The 23,153-nt window shown below is 57.7% G+C and overlaps 1 protein-coding gene across 2 annotated transcripts; it reads right to left on the bottom strand.

Moving 5' to 3' along the window:
- Positions 1 to 1,982: 1,982 nt before the first annotated feature.
- On the bottom strand, positions 1,983 to 22,151 carry ANKRD52 (ankyrin repeat domain 52; the record flags this gene model as incomplete). 2 transcript variants are annotated; one of them, XM_082496500.1, is made up of 28 exons in its annotated part: positions 1,983 to 2,233; positions 2,899 to 2,990; positions 3,245 to 3,327; positions 3,804 to 3,886; positions 4,099 to 4,244; positions 4,444 to 4,527; positions 5,397 to 5,484; positions 6,089 to 6,308; positions 6,535 to 6,652; positions 6,787 to 6,874; positions 7,329 to 7,530; positions 7,979 to 8,050; positions 8,721 to 8,832; positions 9,161 to 9,238; positions 9,434 to 9,574; positions 9,899 to 9,967; positions 10,896 to 11,013; positions 11,105 to 11,187; positions 11,276 to 11,386; positions 11,977 to 12,059; positions 12,177 to 12,389; positions 12,552 to 12,694; positions 12,851 to 12,938; positions 13,081 to 13,281; positions 15,016 to 15,086; positions 16,326 to 16,404; positions 18,856 to 18,939; positions 22,125 to 22,151. In XM_082496500.1, 28 exons carry the CDS (start codon positions 22,149 to 22,151, stop codon positions 1,989 to 1,991), a joined length of 3,222 nt encoding a protein of 1,073 aa, XP_082352626.1. In that variant the 3' UTR covers positions 1,983 to 1,988. The 2 variants fall into 2 exon arrangements, with proteins under 2 accessions (XP_082352626.1, XP_082352625.1); XM_082496499.1 differs by having other exon boundaries at positions 2,860 to 2,990.
- Positions 22,152 to 23,153: the final 1,002 nt, after the last annotated feature.

Here is a 23,153-nt window from a genome sequence, read left to right on the forward strand (position 1 = left end):
CCGTTCCCCTCCGGGAAAAACTCCTACATGAAACGTGAAGAAAAATGTGCTTATCACCCAAAGGCCAAGACTGAAACTTCATATTTGGTTCTAAGAGTTTGGCTTTGGTAAAAGAAAGAAACAGTGCGAGGGGACCCTCCCCGCGGGCTGCCAGCAGCACCCTCGCCCGCCGGGAGCCTCCCCCGGGAACGGCCGGCTCCAACGCCCGCTCCGCAGCACAACCTAAACCTGACAAGCACCACCCTAACAGGAGCCACCTTCATTTAGAAACTATTTAAAAAAAAAAAAAAAAAAAGAGACGTAATACCTTATTTTGGTTATAGAAATGCTTTTTCTCTCTGAAACACTGGGCAGAAGAGCGGCGGCACGAGGCTGCTCGCGCGGTCCCATCGCAGTCTCGCCGGGAAAGAGACAGTGAACGGCCACCGAGGAGTCGGTGGGAGAGAGGGATCCCGCTCTGCCCACCGCCATCCCGGAGGGATCCCGCTGGGATGCCCCGGGGTGGCCACAGGCACGAGCCTCGGCACCAGCCCCGTTTTTGGCCAAGGCTGCGGAGGGAAAGGAGATGGGGGGAGAAGATGGTTCCCGAAACGCTCGTTGCCCTGTCAGCCTGTGCTTGTTCTCTGCATCCCAGTCTTTGGCTTTAAACAGACTCGTGATATGGAGAAAGAGTATTGTTTTTTTGCACATGATACTGTTACAGTAATTCAGAAGGAAAAAAAAAAGAAAACAATGGAAAAAAAAACCCCAGCAGTGCAACAGTCTCGAATGCTTCAAACCTGCATTATAAATATGATTTCTAAAATTAAAAAAAAAAAAAAGAAAACCCAAAACAAAAAACAATGATCCTACATACACGCACACTAATAAACCTGCCAAGACGCTGCATTAGAAAAATAAACAGACTTACTTAGGGTTGTGAATAAGGACTTTGAAGTGCATTTTTTTCCTTGTTAAAAGGCTAAAACTTTCAGAATATTTTTTTATGGTTTTTGTTGTTTTTTTTTTTTTTAAGGTAAATGCTCGTTTCTTTATAAATAACTTTTTTCTTTTTTTTTTTTAAGAAAGAAAAAGCAACACTGACTCGCATGGAAACAGCCACGCAGAACAGAGAAGGAAAATTCAAAAAAGAATCGTTTCTTAGGATCTGACATTTTGCCAAGAAAAAAAAAAAAAAACAAACCAAAAAACAAACCCCAACCAACCAACAGAATCCCTAAAGTGCCTGGTGTGGGGAGGGAGGCTCCAGCAGTGCATCCGCAGCCATCCGACCGCGGGGTTGGGCAGCAGCACCCGTTTTTGCATATAAATGACAGCTGCCAAAAAGGATATTTTAGTGTCCCAGGTACAGTAGATCTTGATTCAAGTGTTTGTATTGGAATCGAAGCGTGAGAAAAAAGAAGTGATTGCGAGAGAGGAGCAGTTACAGTGGCACTTGGCCAGGAGCTAACAACACCCACCCCGGCGCTTGCAAGACCAGCCAATTCCCAAAAACTCCCACCCCCTCCCCGTCCCACCAAGAGTTCAGGCTTCCCCGTCCCCGCTGGACGCGGTGAGGGCTCGGGGCAGCCCCGGGGGCATCCCAGAGGCGAGGCAGAGCGGGAGGGCACTGGGAAATGCCAGAACCGATTTCAACCCACCCCAAAAGCTGGGGGACAAACCCCCTCCCCGTCTGCGGGGCAGCCGATGGCGGCACCCGCCTCGTCTCGGCCGGGCGAAGCCCTCGGCCCGCAGCATCCATCTCCTGCCCCGACGGGGAGAGGATCGAGGAGGGGCAGGGGATGGGAACGGTGCTGCCAGCTGCTCGTTAAAGCCAATTAACAGCTTTGGCACCTTCCTGGCAACCCAGCGAGAAGAGGAAGCTCTGAACTCTTGGCCTATCCGGCCACACTAGAAGGCCTGCCCAGTCTTGTTCTCCTTTAAAGTGCCCTATATTTATAGAATTTCTAAATAAATATAATAAGATATTAGGTCACCCATAGTTTAAGCTACTCCGAGTAACAGCCGTCCAAGCCGATGGCATTGTGCCGGTCCTTGCTGTAGGGGCAGGTGCTGCCGTTGGGCAGCGCCCCGCAGGCGGCCGTTTTGGCTGCAATGCCGCAGTTCTTGAGGAGGTTGAAGCTGAAAGAGCTGATGGCGTCTTTAGGTGGGAAAGGCTTCATGGTGGAGAGGATAAGTGCCAGGCAGTCGGCAACGTCCTTGTTGGGGGCGCATGCCAAGGCTGGGGTATGACCTAGAACAGAGCCGGGAGTGAAGAACCGCCCCGGACGGGCACCGTCCCTGGGGAACGCGCGGACTGGGGCAGGTTTCACCCCTGCATTGAGGGCACAGGACATCTACTCGTCTTTATCTCAAAAGACCCTGCTTCTGGGCACCGGCAATCCCTGCGATTGCAGCAACCGCTTTGACGTGTGCCAAGATTAGCAGGAGATGAATAAAAACCTTCAGAAGCCCTGGCACCACGGCGGACGCAATGGTATTTTTCACAACTTAAAGGTATTTCAGCAGAGCAAGAACTCTGTCGGGAGAAAAAGCTTCTGGCTACAACCACCAGTTTCTGCCAACTTGCAAGTGAGTCAACAGCTTATTGCTGGCTCCGGCTGGGCTGGTTTTGTGCCCATCAGGAGAGCCAGACAGCCGCCAACAGATGCATGGGGGGCAAAAGACATATTTCAAACACCAGTGGGACCTGGAAATGCTTTTACAGGGCATCACAGGGTGCTGATGTCCTCACCTGGGCTGTTCCTGTGATGCCGCGAGCTGAGAGTGTGCTGCTGAGCCGCGGAAAGGATGTGGAAACCCTCCCAATGCCGGCTGAGCACTTCCCCAGGCAGCCCCCGTCCCCCAGGGACGCCACACTGAACCCCCTCCCCCAGGGCACCCGTGAGGAACACGCACCTTCTTCATCCACAGCCAGCACAGTGGCACCTCTGCTGAGCAGGGCCTGGACGACGGAGGCCAGCCCGTTCCGAGCTGCGATGTGGAGCGGCCTGAGGGGGAGAAGGAGAGGCAGCGTTAACCCGGCAGCGAAGCCACCTGCCTTAACACCTCCTGCTAAAACAATCCCCACAAGCGGCTGCGAGGGCAGACACTCGGGGGTCCTGGGTGCTCCCGAGCTTACCCGCTTGCACGCTTCCAGCAGGCACCAAGCAGGAGCAGAGCTCCCACCACCGCCGATGCATCGCCCCCACCCAGCACAGCCCCATTCCCCCCCTCCACTGGTTCCAGCTGTCCAAATACTCACATTTGCAGAGCACTGTTACTTGCATTGATAAGGCCAAGGTCTTGGGTTTCCCCCAGGATCAACAAGGCACACTTTTCATGACCCTGGAAAGGAGACCAGACTGTCCACGGTGCAGGAGGAGGGAGGCAGAGGCAGTGGAGGGGACCTGGCGCTGTCCAAGTGGAACGCGATTCCCCAGGATATGGAAACATTCCTTAAACCCAACCTTCTACAACAGTTCACCACTTTGGCAGGGCCTGAGAAGGCAAGCTGCTGTCCCCTTCATCTCCGTCTTTGCGTGGACACACCGATCCCAAACCTCCTGCTCCCACCGCGCCCCAGGAAGCACAGCGAGCTCAGAGGGGACCCCCAGGAAAAATACAGACGGGTCTGTGCTACAACCTAAGCTGCCCAAAACTGAATCAGGAGCATCTGTACAGATCAAGACAGTTAAGCAGGCAGGCAGAGCAAGCCCAGGGCCCTCGCCGCCACTCTGGCGAGGCAGGAGTAAGTGGACAACCCCTCTCATTAAGGTGGCAAGGCTGAAGGTGACGGTGACTGTGAGCGGCCGGCTCCCTACCTTGCTGCAGGCCAGGTGAAGAGCTGTGTTCTTGTTGACATCCAGCACAGTTATATTTGCTTTTGCTTGGTACAGCAGGAACTCTGAAATGAGGAGCGACAGCTGCTGTAGAGAAGCGGCAGCACAGAGCCCGGCAACATGGGGCAGTGGCCGCGTGCTGCAGGGCAGGAGTGGGGCAGCCGTCCCTGCGTGCCCACGAGGAGAGGGACAGCCCGGCTCCCACGGGACCCGGTGATGGAGGAGGCAGAGGGAGGCTCACACCCCATACTGGGGAAAGCGGCTGCCAGGCACGTACCGACTGCTGCAGTGTGCCCGTTCTCAGAAGCCATCATGAGGGGAGTCCTCCCCAGCTTGTCAGTCATGTCCACCTCGGCTTGGTGGCGCAGAAGCAGCTGTAAACCATGGATGTTGTCTGCAAAGGCAGCAGCGTGAAGGGGTGTCCTGGGAAGAAAAGAGAGCGGGTAAAGCAGAGGGCACAGCACCCACACCAACAAGATTGCCCAGGCCCACAGACACGTTTGGGGACGTCAGAGTCCCTCTGTGCCATTGGGAAGTCACGTGGAAATCACTGTGGGAGTCACAGCCACCACCCAGTAGCACCGGGGAGTGGGTGACAAGAGAGGGACAAGTCTGCACTCACCTTCCTTTGGCATCTCTGCTATTAACAATCTTGGCACCTAATGCTTCCACCAGCATTTCAGCAGTGCCATCCTGGTTGTTAATTCTGTGGTGGGAACAAGAAGGAAAGTCAGAACAAGACTAAGCAGCATTAGCACGTCTGCAGTGGGAGCGAGCAGCACATTCCTGGGGCTTGGATGCAAACAGCAGCTGGTCTGGAGTTGTTTAGGGTAAAACACCCCTTCGCCCTTCTCACTATTACTCAAGGAAACACAGCACCGTGGCAGACAGCAGCCTTGCCCATCCCTCTGATGTTGTGGGTCCCAAGGACACGCCAGGCCCACCCCAGGCAGAATGTGGCAATGCCTCCACCTCCCTCATCCCTCCACAGCTGCCCAGGGCAGCACACCCCTTCCTCTGCTGGCTGCAAAGCCAAGAACTCACTGTCAGTCCCCAAAACCCTCTGCGGGACCCCAGGGATCATGCTCACACTGCCCCAGACACCTCTGAGGAAGGTGGCTTCAGACAACGTGGAGCCCTTCTTCCACTACAGCCCATCCCCAGAGCCTTGCAGGAAGCCTGCAGATTTCTTGAGGTGCTCCATAAGTGAAGAGCAGGGATGAGCCACCCCAGAGGGCCAGCAAGGGCTGAACAACCAGCCTTTGGCAGCTCCATCAGCTCCATCGAGCCGAAAGCCTGCTGGCATGGGAGTCTGGTACATGACAGCCCTGGCTGTGCCTCAGGCAGCCAACGAGACAGCTGCTTTATAGCCCCCCAAGGACCTCCAGCAGTCCAGCAGCTGCCTCCCTGCCACACGGGAGCTGGGATGGTATCACCTTGAGGAGCTGCTGCCGCCCAGGAAAGGGCCCTCGGCAAGAAGGGCAGGGTTTGGAGCTCCTCCACTCAGACCATGTCTCCCCGCTCCCACAGCACCTGTCTGGGGAGAGCCCGGGGCAGGTCCCAGACGCCACTTACACTGCACAGTGCAATGGAGTAAAGGGGTTTCCTTCTAGGTATGCAAACGGATTGTGTTCAAGTAACAATTCAAGACAATCTTCGTGTCCTGTGAGGAGAGAGGGACAGAAATACATCAGTGCCCAGCTTGCGGTTCCTCACCTGTAACAGCGCAAGAAGGGACTGAAGGCAAAGGGGGACACAGAGGCTGCACAGGACCAGCAGCACCAAAACCAACCCCTTCCCCAGCACAGAGGCAGCGGTTTTGTTTCCTCTCTGGCAGCAAAGCTGCTGCATTTCTGGAGGTTTCTAGTTCCACCCCATCTCCTGAAGGACTTTCAGTCACATTGCTAGCTTCCCTTTGAAACACTGAGACATCCCTTCCTGTTGCCATATCAGTCCCACCACCCCCTGCAGCCAGGGTGACGGCCAAGTAATCCTATAAATCCATCAGTCCTGGAGGAAGCAGCCTCAGCTGTTCTGTAATAGCTGTTTTCATATTTCACTCCTTTTTTAAGGAGCTTGACAGGGGGAGAAAAACTCCCTGCCTCCCTCCCAGATTTGTGCCGTCCTTTCCACCAGGCTGAACTCACTGCTGGGCTGATGGCGCCCAAAGCAGCAGGGGCCAGAGGGATAACCTGGCTCTTCCTGGCCCCCTCCTCCCCATCAATAGCCAGAGCAGAGGCGGGCAGGGGCCCAGCCCGGGTCCTTACCACTGTATGAAGCCCAGTGCATCGGTGAGTAACCGCTGTAGTCCACCACAGAGTCCAGAGGGTCAGTAGAGAGGGCTGCCTGCAGCAGGGTCCTCAGGATTTCTAAGTGCCCGCACGCCGACGCAAAGTGGATCGGGGTCCGGCCTTTGAAATCCCGACACAGAACGAAGGCATCGTGGTCCAGCAGGGCAGCCAGGCAGTCCTCACAGCCCGTCACAGCCTGCGGCCAGGAAAGAGGACCAGGAGGTCAGACCTCCCCCTTCAATCATTTTAACAACAGAACCCCCTTCTTCCACAGCGTCCTTCTCAAATACTGCACCTCAGGAAGGGAAAACGGGCTCTTTCACTGAGGACTCTTGCGGCAAGAGAAACCACCTGCTTGTTCTCCAAGCAGCCTCCGCGCAGGAGGACGAGCAGAAGCTGCAGGGTCCCAGGGATGAACTCACCCCTCGGTGCAGGGCGGTCCTTCCCCTCTTGTCCGCTGCATCGGCTGTGGATCCCTTCTCCAGCAGGAGGTGGACACAGTCAACGTGGCCATTCATGATCGCCAGCATCAGTGGGGTTCTGCAGGGGGGAGAGGCAGCAGGGGTTGGAAATCAGCTGCGTTCAAGCATTGCCCTCTCTCCCCTGTCCCAGCCACCCTGCAAGGGTGACCCCGTGCCACACAGATCCCACAGGAAACATCCAGACAAACTCACTGGCCGTGGATGTCCATGACGTCAGTGATGTCTGCCCGCTCCCCGCTGTCTATCAGGAGGTGCAGGGAATCAGTGTTCCCATTGGCAGCTGGAGACAAGGCACAAGGAAAGGAGGAGTCACACACACATACAGATGGGTCCCCTCCTTCCAGCCACCACGGCAAAACCAACGGAAGGGGCTCATGCCCAGCAGCCAGGCACATGTGGCTGAGCAAATTCGTTATGTGGTTGCTAGGCTACAGCATTGATTAGTATGGGCACAGGCTGAGCTGAAGACGTGTGTGTGCAGAAGCTGCTGGTGTCTTCTCTCCCACCCGCTGCTGAGCCACTTGGACCCTCAGCTTCTGCTGGCACATTGCAGCAGGCTGCTCTGGTCCCATCCTGCCTCTAAGCATTATCCTAAACCCCAGCCCCTTCCCTCGCCCCAGACAGCACCCGGGTGAATGGGCATCCTTGCCAGCGGTGGCACTGATGGCTGGAAGGGCTCTGGACACACTCCCTCACTCCCCCGACCGTCCCCAGCCCCATCTGCCCTCCATCACCTGCAGCATGGAGAGGGGTCCACTTCCTCTTCCTCTCCTTCACCAGGGCGGACGCGCCGTGGCTGGTGAGCACCTCCACACACTCCGTGGAGCCTCTCTCCGTGGCGAGGTACAACGCCGTCCGCCCCTTGTGGTCCCGCACATCGAGGTTCACGAGGGTTTCGGCAAGTGTCTTTAGGGCTTCACAGTGACCATTATAGGCCTGAGGACAAAGCAGTCCATGTTAAAGTGGTGCCTGGAGAGGCTGCACCCAGAAGTTCCCCCCTTGCCATGACAATTCCTGGGTCCCTCCAGCCAGGTGGGCTCCCGCCTGGTCATTGCCTCTCGTTTGCACTTGGGTCCCACTCAAAGCCTTCACCCACCCCTGCCCGCACTCAGACAGGGGAGGCGACTCCGAACAGCAGCAACCAGAAAGCTCTGGAGAGAGTGCAGAGTTTAACATACAAATCAAAGGGACTTTGACCAACGGCCTATGGGGAAAGCCATTCCCCAGCCACCAGTGCCTTTCCTCCTTTGCGCCACTCAGCCCCAACAGCTGCAGAGACCCAGAGTGGGATGTCCGGGAGTGGGCACCTCTCCAGGACTCAGCGTGAACCCCGCACAGAGCCAAGTGCCCTCCGCAACCCCGGGACTGCGCCAGCCGTACTTACAGCTAAGTGCAAAGGGCTGACTGGAATGGTGCTTTCCACATCCTCCAGGCAGTTAAAAGACATTTCCAGGAGCTGCAACAGCAACAACACAAAACCATAAGTGACCCGGGACTCGTGGAGGCTTTGGCAGATGCTCTGTGCAGCAGCAGGCTGCAGAGGGGTTAGAAAACCTGCTCATCTGCTTCAGAATGATTTGAATTTCAGGATGGGACCTTCCTTAACCTGGCTTTGGGCCCTGCATAGACAGTCACAGCAAGTCTCGGCTATCCCGAAGCCTCTCCACTACTCACATGATTTCCCATGCCCACACAGCTGCAAGCTTACCCCGTACCAATGCATGCACTTCAGCGTTACAAGGCATTTTTGGTACTGCAAGAGCTCTTCCCTGGCACAGGTCTCCAGCCCTTCTTTCAAAAGCCTAACCTCGCTCTATTGCCAGGGGTTTAAGCAAGACATCCATACATCCCCCTGTGCCAGGTAACAAAGCTCCTTTCTCTCAGGCACCTCACTCAGGCCCAGGTCTTTCCTCCGTGGTATTCCCAGCACAACGGCTCCCCAGGAGTCCCCGTGCTTGTTCATCAAACCCATCTCCCTCCCTCCTGGACAAAGCCTGACACTGTAGTGCCCACAACACACACAGTCTTTTAGCCACACCTGGACACTGCAGGGTGTGACATGTTCCTTAAAGGGGGGCTTCCCCCCGTCTTCCCGCAGCACAGAGGGTTTTCTCCGGCGCACTCACCAGTTCGAGGTTCTGCCTGTTGCCGTACGCAGCTGCATAGTGGACAGCGGTATATCCCTGCTTGTCCCGGAGGGATGGGTCAGCACCATTATCCAGCAAGAACTCTAAACAACTGCAATGAGCAAGAGACAGGGGAGATGAAGAAAAAGGGGAGACTGGAGAAGCAGAGCTTCGCAGGGACCCCCCCTGCTTTGATCCCAGAGCAGATGCTGTACTAATCCCCTCAAGACACAGAGCGCGTGCAAAGCGCGCTGGAAGTGGGGACTGGGAAGCGACGGCCAGGTTTGCCTCAAAAATCAAATCAGCAGATGTTTCCTCCAAGGCATCGCTGCTCAGTTCAGCGTAAGCAGAAGCAAGGTATTTCTAGCGACTGCATGCAGAGGTCTGGGAAAGGGGTAAACAACAAACAACTGCCAGATGGGGCTGCGGTGCGGACTCACAAGAATGCCTCCTTCAGCCTGGACTCCTTCAGTGGCTCCTCATCAGTGTCATGGCTGTTTCCTGAATGAGTCTCTGCTCTGAAAGGTCAGAGACCCGCATCAGTTTGCTGATTACCCCCTCCTACCCACGCTCCTCGAAGCGCTCCCCTCGTCACAAACCACTGAGCACCAGCTGCAGGGAGGCAGCCAGGGAACAGCAGAGCATCACCGCCCAGCAGCGTGCCATCGTCTCCAGCCCCGGCAGCGAGGAGCGCGCGTCCCCAAGACACTCACCTCCTGTACGTGTCCGAAGCAGCAGCATAGTGTAAGGGGGTACAGCCTTTACAGTCAGCCTCGTTAATACTGGCTCCTGCCGTGACCAGTGTCACCGTACACTGATAGCTGCCGTTGGCAGCTGCGTAGTGCAGTGGAGTCCTGGGAAGGGGGAAAGGAGAAGAGGGCTTAGCAGCGCAGATGGAGAGACAGTCACACAGATGGAGAAACTCGCTTGGCAGCAAGGCAGGACCCAGGGAGCCAACCACCCCCTGCTGCTGCTCAAGGGTTTGGGTCAGCAGCTCCTTCTGAAGAGCCAGAGCTGGACGCCTTGGGGTGAGAGGGGGTGAAAGAAGCAGCTTGAGACACCAAACGCAGCAAAGGTCTTAGGAACACCCCAACCCAAACCCAGACTCAGTGCGCTCCAGCTGTTTTAGGGCGAGAGGAATCACCCTTGCTCCCTTGTAAGGCCAACAGCACAATTACCTTCCAAATTTATCTCTCCTCCTCAAGTCAGCACCGCTGCTCAACAGCAAATTAAGACATTCAACGTTCCTACAGGAGGTAGGGAGATGAGTTAGACACAGATCAGAAGGGACTACAGCAGGAACACAAACTCCTCCTAGTTGCAGACAAGACAGCTATGCTTCTCACCCGCACAGCCTGAACGTGCCCAAGCTCAATTCAGTTTCTCATCTTTGGGCAGCACAAGAGCCGCAGCCATGGCTGGATGCTGCACACACAAAGCTCTTCCCTGCTCTCCAGTGAAATAACCCTTCATGCTTCCTGCCTTACCAGCGCTATCCCGCACTGCGCAGAGCTCTCAAACAACCAGGCAATTACAGAGAGACATTAGCCATGGCATTAGTGCAGCTGACACACTGGATTTTATGCTACAAAAAAGATCTAGGATATCTGGCTTCTGCGTCAGTGCTTTGTTCCTGCCGCTCAGGCAGGGTAACAGAGCTGCGATGCCGAGGGACGGCTCCATGCCTGGCTCTCAAGCATCGCACAGACGTAACAGAAACGAGGTCCTCAACAGGACTCTGCACCTCTGCCGTATCGCTGCAGCCGTGTTCGCTCTCAACGCACCACGTGAAATCAAACTCCCTGGCAAACAATACGAGGCATTTACACAGACAGCTAAATCCCTGCTGCTTTTCAGGCATCAGCTTGCGAGCCCTTTATGAACCCTCGGCCAAGGAAGCATTTTAGCCCCATTTTAAAGAGGGGTAAACAGCCATGGAGGGACGCAACTGGGATGAGTCACAGAAGCGGCAGAACAGGGCCAAAAGGTTTCCATTTTCATTCCTGCTCTAAACACAGGTCTCCGCTCTCTCCCAGAGCTGCGAACGGCACCCAGGGGTCTGACTCCCAGTCCTGACCAAAGCACAAGCTCACGGGTGGAGGGGAGGGTTACGGTTCAGGCTGGGGGAGACCTCCCTGCACACAGTGTGGGACCAGCGCCCCATGCACAGCTCACCCTCCAGAAGCAGCAGCGTGGAGGCAAGTCCTCCCGAGGTTGTCAGGCGTGTTGATATCGAAGCCTGCAGACAGCACGTGCTCATTGCTCAGCGAGGAGACGATACTGTACAACTGACCTGGGTGGCAGGAGGGGCAGGGGGGAGTCAGGGGGAAGCTCGAGGGTCCCCCCAGTGCCCCCGCTGCAGGACGGGCGGCCGAGCCACTCACCTGAGGAAAGTAGCTTACGACAACAGTCTGAAAATCCAAAGAGAACAGCTAAGTGCAGAGGGAACATGTCGTGGATCCCACGCCTGCCAGGAGACAAGAAGGGAGTCAGGATGGATCATTTCTGCATCCTCTGGCCCAGGGCAGGGAAAGGGAGGAAAAGCCTTTCCTTACCTTGCAGTGTCAGCACCATTCGTCATCAAAGTACTAATTAGCAGCTCGTGGCCATATCTAGCAGCAACGTGGAGGGGGGTATTGCCGTATTTGTCAGCACAGTCAATCTCACTGCCTAGAAAGGAAAAGACGAGTGCTTTGCCAGCGAGTCTCTGCGTTCTAGACCGGAGCAGCCCGGGCTGTTCTGACGGCCGCATCCCCGTCTCAGGGACACAGCTCATAACTCGAGTCCACTCAGCAGCATGTAGAAGAAGAATTGTAAACTGCTCTCCAAGCTGAGAGCCCACCTGCAAACCCGGGGCATCAGATCTCTCCCCTTGTCCCAGGAGGGGATGCATTCAGCCTCGGAGGTCCCCAGCTGAACCCCTCAGGTGTCTGCCAAGCCTGCAGCCCTCTTACAAGAATATTGTCTTTCAGGCTGGATGTGGCAGTGGGAAAGTTCTTTGGCTGCAGCAGCTCTGACCTGGATGGAATTTTGGTCCCCTGGTCTGCATTTTATTGCCCTTAAGGGCACACACACTCCTGGCCACCCCCAGCAGCACAGGGCCACCGGCAACAGCCCCAGGAGCACAGAAGTGAATCTGAGTGATAATTGTAGAGCTCCTAAACCCTCCACGCAAACATGCAGGGAGGTCCTGGAGGCAGGTGCCGAGAAGCACAAGAAAAGGCTGGGGTAACCCAGGGCCAGAGGAAGAAGCCACTCACCGTTCTGAATGAGGATCTGCGAACGCGTGAACCGTCCGTGAATGGCAGCCATGTGCAAAGGGCTCTTCCCTTCCTTACTCTGCAGAGAGCAGAAGCCACGTCACATCAGGCTTCCCACCACCCTCGCCGAGCTCTCCTGTCAGGCAGCGGGTCCCTGCTGCCCCTATCCCCAAGCCCCATTCCCTCAGTGCCAGACCTGAAAGTTGACATCAGCCCCGTTGTTCACGAGGAGCTCCAGGCACAGGGCCCCATTGGTGGAGACGGCAGCAAAGTGCAGAGGGGTGAAGCCCTTCTCGTTAGGCTGATTGACGTTGGCGCCGTAATTGACCAGCTCGTTGGCCACGGCATCTTGGCCCATGTAACAGGCAATGTGAAGTGCAGTGTTACCAAAGGAATTTGGTTCATCAATCTGTGGGAACAACAAACCCCAGAGAATTTGGGGATTCAGGAAGAAAAAAAGGCACCTGAGAAGCAGCCAGGGTTCCTGCTGCCACTCAGTACCCTCTCCTACTCCTGGCTCCACACTGGCCCGCACCCGAGCCCACCCTGCTCGCAGCCACAGGGGACTTACCTCGACTCCCAGCCTCAGCAGGTGACGCACGACTTCGATCTGGCCGCTGGCTGCCGCGGTGTGCAGCAGAGTGTAGCCCTTCTTGTCCTTACACATCACATCAGCTCCTCGGGCCACCAGCAGCTTCAGAACTTCCAAATGCCCTGTCCGGGAGACAGCGGTAAGAGCCACGGGACCCCAGAAGATGGACACCTGGGCACAGCAGCCTCTGGGGAGCCCCACCACCCTGAAAGGTGAATCCACAAGCAGCAACCAAGGTGGGAGAAGAAATCGGATCGATGCTCGTGGTGAAAACCTACCTAGGAAAGCTGCCCAGTGGATGGGCTGGCGGTCCTTCTTGTCGCAAGTACTCAGGCTGGCCCCTTTGTTCAACAGCAGGTTCACCATCTAGATGGGGAGAAGCAGTGAGAAGTAAGGCTCTAATTCCTCCCCGCTTGCGCAGGCAGAGGTGCCTTCACCACCTGCGAAGCCCAGTCCTAGGAAAGGGGACGTGCACGGGGTCCCCTGTGCCCCAACCCTCCTTGCCTACCTCAAGGTGGCCGCTATGCACGGCGTGGTGCAGTGCTGTGCGGCCCGTGCGGTCCGCGACATTGACAGTGCTCAACAGGGGGATGATGGCCTCCACGCACTTGGTGGCCCGGTTGGCAGCGGCGACATGCAGAGGCGTTTGCCAATACTTGTCACGGGCATTGACGTCTGCCGAGTGCTTCAGGAGGAGGTGAAGTGCCTTCTAGCAGGAGCAGAGGAAAGCAGAGCTCTAACCCAACCTGCTGGAGCCCGCAGATGCTCTCCCGCCAGGCTGGGGAGGCTGCAGCTCAGTCTAACTCATGCTCTCAGTGGACACAGGGCTACCCACATCCACACCAGCCTACAGCCCCAAGAGCCAGAGGGGGCTGAGCTGAAACCGCACCGCACCCTCACAAGTACGGCTTCTCCCCACTCCGCCAAAGGAAAGGACCTGTTCGCTTTCATGTACACAGTGACATTTCGAAGCCCCCACGTATGGCTGTGTTTCAGCATGTTATCACAGAGAAAGGGTGAGAGAAGTAAAGACAGCGTGAGAGAGGCTCTGAGAATGGGCAGGGAGAAGGAATCTTCCCTACGTGAATCCTCCAGCCCTCAGCTGGGCTGCTCCGGCTCCTTCCAGGCTGGATTTCAGTGTGTGGGACCTGAACGAGCCGGGCTCATCCCACCCGACTGCAGCTGTGAAACACGGCTGTATGGGGGTACCGGCACGGCAGAAACACCTCCAAGCCAGGCCATTTAACTATAAGTGAGCGTTCATCCATGACTCATGAGGCACGAAGCGCCTGGGGGATGACAAATGTGACCCACTGACCTATATCCGATAATTATTTCCCCCTTTTGCTGGTAGGGGCTGTTTGCTGCAACCCCACATTTTCCTTGCTACGCTTTGCAGGCTGCCCATTTCCATGCAGCATCGGGGCAGCGCTTCCAATGATCCCAGCCCCAGGGCTCACTGCTCTGCTCTTTTTCCCCCAGGGCTAGCCGATACCACTCCCGGCTGGGAGAAGCACGTGGAACGGCCGGGCAGTACATAAATGTGGCAATCCTAGAGAGCAACCTCCAGGCAGGAAAAGCCGTGAAGCGCACAGGCATTTCGGGAAGGCTCCTCTCAGGAGCTGGGCATGCAGGGCACCAGCAGAGCCCTGTGCCAAGCACCCCGGGGAAGAACAGAACGAGGGACGTGACTCTCTAGCACATCTGAGCCGAGGCAGAGAAGCAAACGAGCGTGCTCGCGTTCACAGACGAGCAGCACTGCAGACCTGACAGCAAAACAGTCTCGGCTTGCTGAGCTCCTGTATTTTAGCGACCCACAGTAACTGTCCACACATGTTCACAGCAAACGCCTTCAGTAGAGGTTTATGCTAATGTGTTTCATCCCGTGTCTGCTGCCGATTACGACGGTTCATGCAACCAGTTGATGTGTGGTAACTTGCCCCAGGTGTCACAGTCAGGGCTTTGCATCCCCTGGCTCCAACCAACATGACCACAGTGTTTTTTGCTCTCCAGCAACTCAAAACAGGACAAAGTTAAGTGGGATGAAGTTAAGCCCACAAAAGCCAAACATCAGGAAATCTTTCCAACAAGATCCGTTGGAATCAGCTCCCAAGAGAAAGGGTGAGAGCCCCATCATCCCTCAAAGAAATGTAAAGCTGGATTAGACAAAGCCCTGGGGAAGGGGGGAAAAGTGGTGAGGAGGATATTGTGGCGAAAACACACGTGCTAATTCCTGAAGCACAGAGGGAAGGGAATCAAGGAGATTTTTTTTCCAGCTCTCATTTTCAGCCTCTGAATTGTGTGTTCATACCCTCTCCACTCTAATGAGACCACCCATCTCAGCCAAAACCAGAAGAGATGGAAGAGGAGAAGCACGGTCCTCTCCTCCCATCAGCGCCCTCCACCCCCATGCAAGGAGCAGGCAGAGCCAGAGGGAACCCACCTCGTTACGAGAAGCCGCAGCGCGGTGTAATGGGGTGAGCCAAACAGTGTCCTTCGCGTTAACATTAGCACCTGAGGAGGAACAAAAGGAGGGATCAGGGGGCAGACAAGTGACCCGCTGCCCCCACTCTGGAGCCCCGGGGCAGGTCTGCAGCCACCTCTGAGGCACCCGCCAGGCAAGAGTGCCGGTTCTGCTGCGAGAGGGGACCTTGTACCGAGCTTTAGGCGAGACAGACCCTGTGAACTGCAAGAACAAGCTACACCCTTGGGAGACTGTGCTGGTGTGCTGCAAAGGACATGGCAAGGCACAGACTGAAGAGACTACATCTCCCAGAGTGCCAGTTTCCACACTGAGCCAAAAAAAAACCACAAAGGAGACACAGTAAGCAGTTCTCCTCCTTGATTTAAAACAAGGCCACTTGAGACAGAAAAACAGAGCATTTCATGATGGGAGCTGTGGTCGCTGTGGGCTGCATCTCCGTATTAGAAAGGAAAGGTGACAGATTACTGCCATCCCAGCTCCAGATTTATGTCCCAGGCCCCTTGAAGCCCCTGCCTTTCTTTGCTGCTGAGAACTCAACACACAGGCATGAAAAAATCAACACAGGGCACATAAGGCCATCCCGTGCTCTGCAGACAGAGCCCAACATCCCCAATCCTGTTTAACAAGCCCTCAGCAAAGGATTTCCCGAAGTCTCTCCTTGTCAGGGTGACATAGGATCACGCTGGCCTCAGGGTTCCTCCACACCACCAGCAAGAAGCTGCGAAGCCCACTGCTGGTGAATGGCAGACAAGGAGACTCCCCTGTCTGCACCGCACGGGCACAGGACCCACGCACAGGGCTGAGTGTCTCTGGAGGGAAACAAAGGGCAGCTTTATGCCAAGTAACACAAGCCAAAACTGAGCAAAATCCCTTTTTTCAGCTGACCCCTCTCCATGAGCAAGTGAAGCTCTCCTCCCCTGAACGTCTGCTGTTCAAGGCGTCTCCGAGGAGCGCATCCCCACTGCAGCCTCCTCCAGTACCTCCTTCTAATGCTGAACACCTAGCACACATCCCCCTCCTGGCTTGGTTTCCACCTCTGCTATTTCAGTTCCAAGACGCTTCTCTGTCTGAACAAACCTCTTAGGATTATGGCAACATTTCCTAATCTTTCCCTGGCTGCAACTCCACTGGCTTAAGCATGAGCACACGGTTGCTTGGAAGGTGACCAAAAACTATTGCTCTGCACCCCTAAGGCCAGAGGAGATCAGAAAGGCACCTTAAAGGCAGCGCCAGTGCTTGAGCCAAGTGCCCTGAGCCTGGGCCCTTACCTGACAGTATTAGGAGCTCGAGGATTGCAACATCTCCTATGTAGGCAGCAGCATGCAGTGGCGTTCGTCTTTCTTGGTCCTGAGCAGGGATGTAAGAAACAAAAACCATCGATGAGCTTCAAGGGCAGGGAGATCCCTCCTCCACTCCAGTCTGCCCCAACACCTCCCGTAAGCACGTGTGGCATCTTGGAATGGGGGACAGGGGGAAAACAGCTTAAACCCAGCACCCTCCTGCGGCGTTCCAGGCGCGCACAGCCCCTCCGGAGCTCCGCGGATGCTGGCGTGTACCTGGTGGCTGGAGCAGAGGGTACCTGGGCCATAACCCCAGCACGGGGCGAGGATGCTGTGAGGGCTCCAGCCACTTATTTCATCCCCCCACTGACTACTCAGAGACCGACCTGACCTGGCTCCGGTGCTACTGGACTTAATGAATGTCTGCAAAGCACTCTGCGATTCGAGATGAAAGTCTGGCCATGCTCTGACAGTGCACAGGCTGTCCCGTTCTGCACACTTTTATCCTCTCAGCCAACAATAAAAAACACAGAGTCACAGACAGCTCCGACACCAGACTCAGCCCTGCCAGCTGCTGAAGGGCAGGAAGGTGCAGAAGCCCCTCTCTGATCTTGGATTGAATTAGCCGAAGAAAAAATACCTTTCACTTCTGTTTACTCAGGGCTGGGCCCTGGGTAACCTCTGCCTCCATGCATTTGGTTCAGGCTTTCCTCGGGGAACATGCCATGTACTAAAGCCAGGAAGCAAACAAGGAGAGAGACAGAAGAGCACAAAACTCGTTTCAAACCCCAGATTTTGTGTTTAGGGGGGAAAAAATGTAATTGCTTTTCATTGGGTTAAAAATCATTTGGAAAATGGTGGTGGTTTCATTTTTTTTTGGTAACAACTCGTGCTGGCACAACCAGGCAGGAGGATGTGAAAGTGAAACCCAGCTGGCAGGTCACTGAACAAGCAACAACATTTCTAAACCTGCACACAGAAAGGAAATTAAGTGTTAACAATTGTGGTTTTATTCCTTCAGCAGCTGCGCGAGCGCTCAGCAAAACAATCCCAACCCTCTCTCCTAACAAGAGAGGACGAAGAGCTGCCGGGTCTCCAATCAAAGCAGCCATGGAAAAAAAAATCCCCACGCTATCTCTGTGTAATAAGCTAAGATACAATCAAATCGTTAGTCCTGCTGGCACATGGGCACCAGCACGGGCTGCCCTCACCTTCCTGGGACGCCGGCCAGCGTCCGCAGCGCCCGTCCTTGACCTCAGGGTTTTAACACGACGGAGATTGGGTGTGCACCGGCACCAGCCCCTGCTCCGCCAGCTGGGTCGGGCGAACGCCCTGATGAAGGGCTCAGCAAAACATGTAGGAGTGTGCCAAAAAGCTGGCAGCTGCCTGCAGCACAGCCGGGAGTGGCACGGACCAGAGCCCCGGTTAATGCCACGGCTCAGAGGAGTTGGTGAGCCAGAACAGGCTGCTCTTGCCTAGAGCTCACAACTCAGCCCGGCGTTTGGGCTGAGAGTGCAGGAATTGCTGACCCGGCTCCAGTCCAACTGTGCCATCATGTCAGGAGGACCTGGGCCGGTGCACTCAGGGCTGGCCAAGCTGCCAGCCTGCGTCGCAGCGGGCTGTGTTTCTTATCTGCACATCTGCCGCTGATTCGTTAGCGGGAAGCTCGTAAACCAGATCAAGGGAAGGCACGCCGACAAGCTGGACGGGAACGCTCACAGAGGCAGGTTTCACCCCTTCCCGCGCTGGAGCCTGGTCCCCACGCTCCACGTGAGGACAGACCACGCTCGTCACCACCAGACTGGGACTACCGAGAGCTGCTTCCCCAGGAGCCAGCCCAGCCACTCGTGGGACACAGAGGGATGTGCGCGAACAGCAGCCGCCTCTCCCGGCCTCCCAGCCCACTCTGGAACGAGCTTCAAAAACCCCCTCTGCCATCAGGCTTGAGACAAGCGCAGTGGAAACCCCTCCTAACCCTTGTGAGGTGAACTCAGCTTTGCTGAGCGGCTCAAATCCTCCTTCCCCTGCGGGGAACAACCTCACCTCAAGGCAGACCTGCTGCCTGCACACCAAACTGCTTCAGGTCGCCACCCCAAAGGAGAAAAAGGTAAACTGGCAAGGCAGCAAAGCTAAGCCTCCGTGAAAAGTCCTCCCACACCCCCCACAGCCTCTCAGCGATGCTCTGCACGGCCAAGAGCTTTAGGAGGCTCTCGCCATCTCCCGGGGAGGGGCAGGAAACCTGGTCTTCCACGCACCCCATTTTACAGATGGCAAGATCAAGGCAACAGGACAAAACTGCAGAGCAAATGGCAGCCGAGCCGGGAGCAGGATCCAGAAATCTTTTGTTTCAAAACCCCAGCTCTGACCATTCTCACCAAAAAGAGCACCCCCTTGACAGCACCACCATCTCACCCACTGAGCCTCTGCCCTCCCCTCTGCTAAAGAACCGCACTGCAGGGAAGGGAATGGGGACAGGTGGGTGAAGGAAGGGGAGTGAGCGCAGCCGGGCAGCACTCACCAGTACATTAATGTTCTCCTTCTGATTCAGCAACGACCGCACCTCCTCTATATCGCGGTTGAAGATGGCTTGGACCAGAGGAGGCTACAAAGGAAAAGAGAAGCAAGTCATGAAGGTGGCACCGCATGGAGGACACAAGAGGGAGAAGAACCAGCAGCAGCATGGCATGTCAGAGACGTTACACCAGCCCAATTCAGCCAAGACCTTGCCCCATGAACGAGCCCCCCACGCCTGCTGCTGCCAGAGCTGGGCCCACCGGCAGCACCCAACAGCGTCCTCATGTCCGCGGCTCTGCCAGCAGCAGGGACCAATTTTCAAGCCAGCGAAAGTACTTTTCTTGGTTGTTCATTGGCGAACAGACCCAGGAATGATTGGAAAAGCCTCTCTGCTTCCCGAGTCCAAGCAGCAGCGCTGATCACAGCCCTGGCAGCCCACCTGCAGAGCCTCCAGCAGCGTGCCCATGGCGCGACTTAGCTCGCCACATGCAGCACCCGGCCACGGGAAGGCAGGTCCAGCTCCTGCTATCCAAAGCTTTAGCCACAGCCAGAAAATCCTCCCTCCGAGCTGGCTGGAGTTTCCGGGTACAAGATGGACCTTTGCGGACAGTGAATCAGGTTTCCCAAGGTACAACTAGGTGATGCCTTGTGCTCTCCTGCAGAAGACTGTGAACTTGCTGCTGCTCTCCTGTCCTTTGAGAAACACCTATGCTGGCTCCAATGGCACAAAGAGCCTGGCAAAGCCCAGCCTGGAGCTCCTCCTGTTTCCTGCTGCCCACGTCTCAAAGAAATCACCTAGCAGACCTGGGGCCAAAGCCAAGAGCAGAGCCCTCGCCTGGGTCGCGGAGCCAGCCGGTGCTGTGAGCTGCAGGACCGAGGTCCTGAGCCGCCAGAGCCGCTCGCGCGGTGGGACCAGTCAGTGGGTTAGGTGCTGCCCAAGCTCTGGGCATTGCCTGAGAACCCCACACCCCAGTTCTTGTTTCCCAGGCCTGAAAAATGCCATTTTCCTGTCCTTCGGGGCAGAGGCTGCGGCTGCTCTGGGTCTGTCCAGCACTCGGCACCCCACCATCCCTGCCAAACCCAACCCTTCCCCGCTCCGACCGGCCAAGCCACTGCCGCTTTTCACACAGGGGTGCACTGCAACCCCCAGGGAGCGCCAGCATACCCCCTGCAGCTCTGCCAGCGCCCCTAAGGCTGGATCTAACCATCAAAACTGGCGAGCCCCGTTTATCTTGACCTCTTGGAGCAACAACAGAGCTCTATTTTCACGGCAATTCCTTCTCATCCCTGCTGCCCAACCAACCTCACACTCATCTGCTCACCCCACCATCAAAGTAAAAGCAGTTTAAACACGGGGAACACATCCCAGGTCAGAGGGAATGCGTGAGTCATTCCCCTGGAATGCAGCAGACTCAGCATCACTCGTTAAGACATTAAAAAAAAAAAAAAGGGGTTTTTGGAAAAAAAAAAAAAAAAAGGGAAAGAATTGCAGACGATAATTATGCCCTGAGCAGTCTTCAGTGGCGCGCGGTTTGCAGCAGCGCTGGGTCTGACACACCCACCCACCATTCACAGGGAAAGCTAAATGTTTTGGTTACCAAAAAAAAAAAGTTCTATTTAAATCCCAGATCAGTCCGTCGTCCTCACCCCTCCCCTCCTCACCCACCCTGCCAGGCTCTAAACACTCGCTGTATTAACGATGCTGTGGGGGAGAGAGGCAGGCGTAAATATTTGGTTTCGAGGGGCCAGCAACCCCAAGCTCCGAAACCGAGGTGGATAAAGGCGGTTTATGTGAAAGGCGCAGGGAAAAGCTGACATCCCAAGCCACGGCGAGGCCGGGGGTCACTGCCCTGGTGACGGGGTAGGGACAGCGGGGCCGGGGACACATGGCCACGAGCTGGGGTAAGGCGACGGAGCTGCTCAGGGACAGTGGGTCCCAGGCAAGACCCCGGGATGGATGGACGGGAGCACCGGGGTGGGGGCTGTCTTGGAACCCAGCGTGGGAGATACCCCACGCCCCAGGAGTGTCCCCAAAACCATGCTGGGGACACCCTGCTCTGCAGGATTGTCCCCCAAACCATGCTGGGGACAGCCCACATCCCAGAAGTGTCCCCAAAACCCAACACAGACACCCTGCACCCCGAGGTTGCCCCCAAACCCATGCTGGGGACACCCTGCACCCCATGATTGTCCCCAAAACCCAACAGCACACCCTACACTCCAAAGCCATCCCAAATACCCAATGGGGACACCCCGCACCCCAAGGGGGGGTCCCCAAAACCCAATGGGGATGCCTTGCACCCTGGGATTACTCCCAAAACCGCAATGGGGACAGCCGGCACCCCACATATGTCCCCAAAACCCAACGAGCACACCCTGCACCCCGGGGGGTCCCCAAAACCCGACAAGGCTGCCCTGCACCTCGGGATAGTCCCCAAAACTGTGCTAGGGACACCCGGCACCCCACAACTGTCCCCCACATCCAACGAGCACACCCTGCACCCCAGGGCCATCCCCAACACCCGATGGGGACACCCTGCACCCCAGAGGAACCCCAAAACCCGCTGGGGACACCCTACACCCCCGGATTGTCCCCAACACCCAGCGAGGACACCCCAGGGTTGTCCCCAACACCCGACGGGGACGCTCCGCACCTCGTGATTGTCCCCAAAACTGCGCTGGGGACACCCCGCACCCCAGAATTGTCCCCAAAACCCGACGAGCACACCCTGCACCCCAGGGGGGGTCCCCAAAGCCCCCCAGCGACACGAACGACGGGGGCGGCAGAGGGCGGCGCAGTGGCCCCGGGTCAGGCCGGGGTCGGGTTCCGTCCCGGGGGTCCCACGCCCGCCTGGGCCGGGGGTTCCCTTCCGAAGGGAGGGGGTCCGCGCTCCCTGAGGCGGGGTGTCCCGTCGCCGGGGGTCCTGCCCGTACCGGGCCGGGGGGGGTATCCCTGACCCGCTGGGCCCGGCGGCCGAGGGCGGAGCGGAGCGCAGCGCAGCGCAGCGGGCGGCGGGCCCGGCGGCGGGCCGGGGCTGCGGCGCGGGAGGCCCGGCGGGGCCCAGCGGCGGCGGGTGGGGAGCGGGCCGGGCGGCGGCGGGCCAGGGGGGGCCGCGGCCTGGGGCGGCGGCTGGGCCGGGCCCGGTGGCGGGCGAGCGGCGGCGGCGGGGCGGACTAGGCCGCACATCCCCGGGCTGGCGTGGCGGCGCGGGCGGGCGGGCGCGGAGTGGGGCGGGGGGCGGGCGGCGGGCCGGGCGCGGCGGACGGCGGTACCTGGTCCGTGATGCTGAGAATCCCCATCTCGGGGCCGCCCTCAGCGCCCAGCTCCCGGCATCGGGCTCCGGCCGCGGCGGCTCCGCTCGGGCGGCTGGCGGGGCGGGGAGCGGCTGGGCCCGCCCACCGACCGGGGAGCGGCCGCCGCCGGGCCGCAGCGCCGCCGCCGGCCGCCATCGCCGAGGCCCGCCGAGCCGCGGGGGAGGGGGGGGACACCGGGCCCCCGCGGGAGACCTCTCCTGGGCCCGGGGGGATCCCCGCGTCGCCCCCCGTTCCACCGGGACACCGCGAGCAGTGGCTTCCCTGTGGGCGTTGCTGCTTCCCCCCGGCCTAAACCCAGCCCGCCGCCTCCGCGCCAGCCGGGAGGGCGGCCGGGGTGGCGGGCGAGCGTCCCATCACGCTGCCGCTGCTCGAGGACCCGGCAGGAGCCGTCCCTGCCCGGGACCGCGGAGTCTGGAACTGTCCCACTCTCTCAGATGGCTGTCACCGGTACTGGGGCATCGAATGTGCGCAGCCATTGCCCAGCATCCCCCTCCCTCCACTGTGCCAGCGCTCTGGGCTGGCCGGGCAGCTCGGTACCGGGGCAGGAGCTCTGCCCGGGCAGGGGGCAGCTCTGCCTGCTCCCTGCCTGTGTCCACGCTGCCACCTCCACACCTGCTCGAGGGATGTGGCATCAGGGATCACTTTATCGGCTCCCCCGTTGCTCCCAGCCCCCCGCTGTCAGCCTGTCCCTGGCTGCGTCTGTCCCTGCTCGGGAGTAATGTTAAATCACAGAAGCACTGGGGATGTTTATATCATGCGTTTGGGGCAGCCGTTGGCTGTCACCGAGCTGGGAAACCAAGGTGCCGTGATGGAGCCCGCGAGCAGCTGCTGACATGTCTGCCTGGGAGAAGGGAGCCGCAGCCCTGGTGCTGCCGGGGGAGGCGGGCAGCCGTGGGGGCCGTGGGCCGGTGAGTGCCACCTGGGCCGGGCTGCCCCCAGGCCCTGCTGGGCCCCGAACCTGAACCCAAGCCCCGAGCGGGAGGGACA

The sequence above is a fragment of the Vanellus vanellus genome, assembly GCF_965231255.1.
Source record: "Vanellus vanellus genome assembly, chromosome: 28".
In the NCBI taxonomy this organism is placed as follows: domain Eukaryota; kingdom Metazoa; phylum Chordata; class Aves; order Charadriiformes; family Charadriidae; genus Vanellus; species Vanellus vanellus.